The sequence below is a fragment of the Hyla sarda genome, chromosome 2 (assembly GCF_029499605.1).
Source record: "Hyla sarda isolate aHylSar1 chromosome 2, aHylSar1.hap1, whole genome shotgun sequence".
In the NCBI taxonomy this organism is placed as follows: Eukaryota; Metazoa; Chordata; class Amphibia; order Anura; family Hylidae; genus Hyla; species Hyla sarda.
In genome coordinates this window covers 134,546,705-134,554,134 of record NC_079190.1, presented here as the reverse complement: position 1 = coordinate 134,554,134, position 7,430 = coordinate 134,546,705, and the positions used below count along the sequence as shown (strand labels likewise).

Here is a 7,430-nt window from a genome sequence, read left to right as displayed (position 1 = left end):
CTGCCGATTATATAGGGCTGTGACATCACAGGGGTGACTGGCTGCTGATAGGCTGCATCCTGCATGTGATTCAGGGTCATCCTCGCCTACCCTTGTTCCGCCATTTTAGATGCCCTGGAGCGTGTACCACACTAAATGGAGTTTAATGAAGTGATTCACGCAATAGAATTTTTTCCAAATAGAATTTTTCATTAAATTCATAACAAATTTGTCAGCTTTGATTCGCTCAGCTCTAATTGTATTACATTTTGAAATTGTGCTATTTATTTTGATTTTGGGTGAAAATCTGCAAAAACAGGAAAAATTTGCATACTTTTCACCCAAAGAATATGTGATCATTTACAATTTTTTGCGCGTAGGAATGGGCATGGCTTCACAGTAAGAGAGAAGTGGTTTCAGTTGAAGGGGGCCTGGATGCCCCCACTTGCCAAACCTATCACAGGTTAGGCTTGCTAGAAAGTGTTAACTGCAGTTAAAATCCCCACCACCTCAGAGCTGGCGGAGATCTCATGGAGGGCACACAGGCATTATTTTCTGCACTTAAAAACTTTCTACCATTGTAGCAACTACAATTTTAGAATGACCATTTGGTGCAGTTGCATAAATGTTTTCCTGAATTTGTTTCTGTTGCATAATGAGGCCATGTGCACACGCCAGAATTTCAATGCGGAGATTTCGCAGCAGCAGAGTTCCATTGCTTTCAATTGGATTCTGCTGCACTGTGCACATGGCAGAATTTCAAAAATTTAATTCCGGTTTCCGCAGAAAGAATGGACCTAGCAAAATGTCCACAAGGAGTCTGCAGAATGTCCCTAAGGAGATTTTCAGTTCAGACATTCTGACATATGAACATAGCCTAAGACCTGTGTTGCAGACAGTTGCTCCAAAAAGCTTTAGGCTAGGTTCACATTACAGAATCCCCAGCTGGAGATTCTGAGTGCAGCCAGCACCGATGGAATCAGTCGGCACTAGGACTACACAGACATTGCCGTCCTATAAAACAGAATGAGGCTGTCAGCTTCCAATTGTTACATGTTTGTGTCCAGGTGTCTAGGATACACAATAATTTTTTGATCAATTGCTGGTCTGACCTCTGGGACCCCCATCAATACTGATTGAATAAAGGGACCACAACTGATTTAGACTTATGTCCGCTGTAAGTAAAAACACACTGTCGAGATATTACTTCCAAGTCAGGGTTTTTAAACAGGGTGCCTCCAGCTGTTGCAAAGCTACAACTCCCAGCATGCCCGGACAACTTTTGGCTGTCCAGGCACGCTGGAAGTTGTAGTTTTGCATCACCTAGAGGCACCTAGAAGTTGTAGATTTGCAATAGCAGGAGGCACACTAATTGGGGAACATTGAACTAGGTGAATGGGACTTTTCACTATTCACAATTTGGAGTGATGGAGAAATAAACTGTAGCACCTGACATTCAAATTGTAAAAAATATGTATTATTAATATTTTTCAAAATAACATAAATATACCATTAATTATTATTATTATTATTATTATTATTATTAATATTATAAATATTATTTATAATATTATCAATATTGTTGTTATTGTTATTATATTTCATATTATCATATTTCCTAAGCCAGGACATCCATGCATTAGCATTTAAACAGTTAATTCAGCTGCCACAGCTGCCTGGTGCACAGATTCCACTTGCAGCCAGAACACACAGCAGAAAATGTTATAAATCTGGTCTCACGTCTGAACTGAACATTTCAAGTAACAGCATCCGGGGGATGGCAATCCTTTCTTCCAAGCCAAAGCAATTGCAGAGCAAGGAAGGAATGAGAACACGGAATGACCATACAAACCAGCGTACTGTGTGTAGGAGGGAGGTCTGTGCTGCGCTGCCTCTCCAGCTCTTACAATCAGTCTCTGGTGCACTACAGGTATCATCAGGTGAGACTTAGTTATCCACATATAGTTACTTATTAGAGATTTCTTATATAAATGTGGCCACAATGTCTTGTAACTACTCTTTCATTGATCATATTCAGATAATGAAGGTGTATAGTAGTACGGAATACTAAACCAAAGATACTGTAAAATATCATTAAAGACAACACAAATCACAAACTGCGTGTGCGTGGGTGTGTGGGTGTTTATCTATACCTATAAATTATGTCTATATGCATATCTATTAGAACCGAGTTTGTGACATGGTATGACAATGTACAGTTCGGAGGTTGACAATAGGATTGCCGGTTGATTTGGTCAGAAAAGAAACAGTTAAAAATGTATGACTTTACTCCATTGTATGACTTTACTCCATTGTCCACTCAAGTGTGACATATACATCTTATATCTCCTCTACACAATGCCTTGAAATAATGACATGTAAGAATGTGGTTCTTCTTCCATTTCCCTTTATTTTTTTTTTATTTTTTTTATTCATTCTATGTAAAGTTTTTAGTCTGTACAGTTTCTTCTTGAAGCCAAATATTGCTTTGCATGGTCTGGCCAGGACTAGTCCATCCCTTCTCAATGCTTTGTTAATTGATGCATCTGTGGCTATTGGCTGAGGCTGCCCAGAGATTTGCATGAGCAGAGAGGGAGTGTCTGTGTCTTTAACACCAGGAACTAAATGACTGCAGTTTCATTGGGATTAAACTACCAAGGGAATGAAAGGATCACACAGCACACAGGAGGACTGAGCTGGCTTCTAAAGCCTTTTAACCTGGATATGGGGCAACAAGCCAGTCCAACCAGGACCAATCTATGTCATGTACAGGTAAGTGATCGGTCAGAACCACATTGTGCAACTAGTAGTTTTAGCAATGTTACAATAGCTCTGTGTAATGTCTAATCGTGATCTGAGAGGTGTGTAACCATAGGAAGTTTGCAGGTTATAGTTAAATATTAGAATGAATGTGACATGGATAAAGCACAGGATATGATGATACAAGAATAGAGAAAAGATCATATTCATGGTATATTTATAAAACACCTACATGATTATAGAATGTATAATTACAATATAAGTATTTATTCACATCATAGATCTTCATGTAAACTAGTATAATAAAGCAAGCATTCTTAGTAACCACAGGTCTAAAAAAGTCGATATTATTTATTTATTATTATAATTATTATTATTTATTATTCTACTTTGTCTGTATTTGTAAACATCTGTTTTTCATTTCAGCATTTTATGTTCCTGTGTCTAATTGTTCCCTTAACCGGACCTGCAGTTAGTTCAGCAAGTTACAGCACAGCTTCTGAATTGCTATACATGCTGCATGAAGGTTTACCCAAAGGGATTCTTATTGGAAACATTGTGCGTGATCTGCAGCTGGGTCTTTTTACTGACCCCCCTCTTTCATTCAGCCTGGCATCCAAAGGGCTAAGTGGGAAGTATGTGACACTTGATAACAGCACGGGGGAGCTGTACACATCAGCAGAGGAGTTGGACAGAGAAGCTCTTTGCCCGCAGAACCCTGGTGTTCAGGACTGCGTCCTCCTTCTTGACATTATTATTTTGCCACAGGAATTTTTCAAGCTTATTAAAGTAAAGATTGCCATCCTCGATGTGAATGATAATGCTCCTGTATTTCCAGTGGCACAGATTTATATTACTGTCCCAGAGAATGCTCCTGTTAATACCAGACTGGTTATAGAGCATCCTGCTTATGACCCCGATGGAGGACTGAATGGGGTCCAGACCTACAGGTTAGTGGACTACTATGGTGTTTTTACATTAGATGTGGAAGAGAATGAGATTGGGGAAAGGACACCTTACCTTATAATAATGGGGACCTTGGACAGAGAAGTCAAATCTGAGTACAAGACGATAATTATTGCTGAAGATGGCGGCAACCCACCCCTTGTAGGATCTGCCACACTTTCTATTCTCATTAGCGATGTCAATGATAATTGTCCACAGTTCAGTGAATCTACTATTAACGTGACTATTCCTGGAAACTCAAGTGTTGGTACAAAGGTAACCAAGCTGCGAGCTGTGGACATTGATCTAGGCAACAATGCAATAATAACATACTCTTACAGTGAACGTGTTCCGCAGTCCTCAAAAGAACTTTTTTACTTGGACGAAAATACAGGAGTAATAAAGCTTTTCAAAAAGATAGATGGCAGCACTATTCAACAACATAAATTGACTATACTTGCCAATGGCGCAGGCTGCATTCCAGCTGTTATGAATGTGCTTATTTTTATTATTAAAGTGGCGCTCCGGCCACCTGAAATTTTACCTCGCTACATTGCAAATGAAGAAAAAGGTATTGTCTTTTTGAAAGAGTTAGAACCTATTAATTCTCCTATTGCATTTTTTACTATCAAAGATCCTGATGGCAAATACAAGGTGAATTGTTATTTAGAAGGAGAAGGACCATTCCGACTTAATGCATACAAAACTTATACAAATGAATATTTGCTTGAGACTACAAATACTTTAGATTATGAAACAAAACAAATATATAATATTTCAGTAGTTGCACTCAGTGTGGATGGGTCAAAAGTTAGGAAACCTTTACAAGTGTACATATTGGATGAGAATGACAATGCCCCTGTTTTTACACAACCCACTATTGAAGTTACTATAGAAGAAAACAACCAAGTAAATGCATTTTTGGCTAAACTACATGCTACTGATGCCGACAGTGGAGAAAGGGGTCAAGTTTTGTACTATTTGGGACCCGATGCACCTGCTTATTTTTCCCTTGATAAACAAACAGGAATTCTTACAGTTACAACTATGCTGGATCGAGAGGAAAAAGAAAAATACAGGTTCACAGTCAAAGCAAGAGATATTGGCCAACCTCCAAGAGAGTCAGTAGCCACGGTTCATATTACAGTTCTAGACAAAAACGACAACAGCCCTCGTTTCATCAGCAAGGATTTTAGTTTTTTTGTTCCTGAGAACTTTCCGGGCTTTGGTGAAATTGGAGTTATCAGCGTCACAGATGCTGACTCTGGACAGAATGGCTGGGTAGCCCTTTCTATAGTGAATGGAAGTGACATTTTTGTCATCGACACTGGCAAAGGCCTCCTGAGAGCAAAAGTATCACTGGATAGGGAACAACAGAGTTCTTATACCCTTTGGGTGGAAGCTACTGATGGGGGTGACCCTACTTTATCTTCTACTGCTAAAATAACCATATTGCTTCTGGATGTTAATGACAACCCCCCACTGGTGTTATTCCCACAGTCCAATATGTCATATCTTCTTGTCCTGCCTTCAACTGTGCCTGGTTCACCTGTTACTGAAGTGTATGCTGTTGATAAGGACACAGGAATGAATGCAGTCATAGCCTACAGTATTATAGGAAGGAGGGGGCCTAAACCTGAATATTTTAGAATAGATTCTAAAACAGGAAACATAACGTTAGAAGAGGCCTTAATGAGGGATGACTATGGCTTATATAGGTTACTAGTGAAAGTAACCGACCATGGTTATCCGGAACCGCTCTTCTCCACAGTTATGGTCAATTTGTTTGTCAATGACACTGTAAGCAATGAGAGCTACATTGAAAGCTTGTTAAGAAAAGACCCTGATATTAATATAGAAGAGAAGGAGCCCCACATTGCAATCGAACCTACTCATAAAAAGATGGAAGCAGATTCCTGTGTCCCTACACTGGTTACTTTGTCCATTTTCTGTTTGGGCTCTGTCATTCTGGTTACTCTAATGGCAATGTATATATGTCTGAGAAAAGGAAAGAAAGATCATAGGATAAATGAAAATATGGAAGTACAGATTCCACTTAATGGCAAAATAGATTTCCATTTACTCGATAAAAAGCCAATAGATATTTCTAACATTTAAAACATTTTTCTGAATCACTACATTTTGGAGGATGGAAAAATACAAATAACACAATGTGTTGGTAATGGTTATCAATGAAGGACCACTAATTTATAACATATAGTAATATATATGTAAATATCTCTTTACAGCTTTTTTACTTAAAGCAACAAAACTTGTAAAGAATTTTTATACATAATCCATATAGCACTACTACTTACTGAAGTCATATGTTTGGTACACATTTACAACGTAATGTCACATACCTTAGAAAACGAATGCATCAGAGTAACATTAGTTGTCTGATCAACTGTTAGCCAGTAGGGGGGCCAGAACACTTCTGAAATAAAGGTATAAGATATATATATTTTTTTTTATGTTGTCATAATGCCATTTGCATAAAGTAAATGTAACCCTTCTATATTTCTATGGAAATGAAAAAAAAATACACATTTGATACACTGAATGTATGTTTTTGTACCTCAAGCTGTAAAGGATAGATTCAAAAAGGGATTAACAAGAAGTGCAATTGATTTTAGAGCAAAGCTTCACTAGACATGATGCTAGGGGTTCTGTATCTTTGACTGTGCTGGTTGCATTAATGAGAGGTTTCTTCTTCACTGTGTTTAGTGTGTGTGTGAGTGTGATATATCATCCACAGTATTTGGCTTATTTTTTTGTCTAATGTGGTATATGCACTTACTTGACAATCATAACACACAATGCTTGTCTCTGTGAATTTTCACTTTTATATTAACAAAGCATTGGCTCTGTTTACACGCCACTGGAAACGTCTAAATGGGCCAGATTAATTTCCCAGTGTTTAGCTTGCATCCAGCATGATATACATTGTAGGTTGGAGATATAGCACAGTGATATATTCTTTATTTATTCATTCTCTTTAGCAGTATCCTTTGTTCTTTAGCTCTGCTGGGATGTAATTCAAACATAACTTTTAAGTGTAGGGATAGCTTTTCCACAGTGGCAGATTTAGCAATACCTTTTATGGAGTGGTATAATATTTATTTGCTAAGGGTTGTTAAACATTAGAATCCCCAGACTCTATTGGGATCAGCAGACTCTGATATTACTCAAATGAATTTCATTTCTCAATATTGAGTTGTGTAGTTGACACGAAGCCAGCCTCAAGTCTGTTTCCTAAGACGTCAAATGTAAGCACTGAATGTCCATGTGATATTTCATTGTAAATAGCAAGCAAAATGCAATTTTTTAATACTGAGAAAACAAGATAGGAAAACAAATATCAATGGATTTACAGCATCATGTCTGTTCTGTACCAAAACTGTTTATATGTCTTTAAATTAAAGCTATATTTTCATAACCTGTTATTTCCTCTTTTCTATTTATGTGAATGATGGCTTGATTAGCTTGAACCATTTTAAATCCACAATACCTATATAGTATTTTATTTGGCATTTTAAATGCTGATTACCTTTTAAAGGCAACTTGGCACACTGAAAACACTGTTCAGTCTGCAGACAGCATGTTATAGAGCAGGAGGAGCTGAGCAGATTGATATTTAGTGGGAAAATGCCATTTATTCATGTAAATCTCTGCTCATTCTGTACAAAGTAGTCATGTGGGTGGTCCTATTCAAAATGACAGCTGACAGCCACTGAGTAGGACCA

The 7,430-nt window shown here is 37.8% G+C and overlaps 1 protein-coding gene across 1 annotated transcript; it reads left to right on the top strand.

Annotated features, from left to right (window-relative positions):
- Positions 1-1,714: 1,714 nt before the first annotated feature.
- On the top strand, positions 1,715-7,114 carry PCDH20 (protocadherin 20). Its single transcript, XM_056560467.1, has 2 exons — positions 1,715-2,751; positions 3,166-7,114. The coding sequence occupies exons 1-2, from the start codon at positions 2,605-2,607 to the stop codon at positions 5,800-5,802; spliced, it is 2,784 nt and encodes a 927-aa protein (XP_056416442.1). The 5' UTR covers positions 1,715-2,604; the 3' UTR covers positions 5,803-7,114.
- The last annotated feature ends 316 nt before the right edge of the window (positions 7,115-7,430 follow it).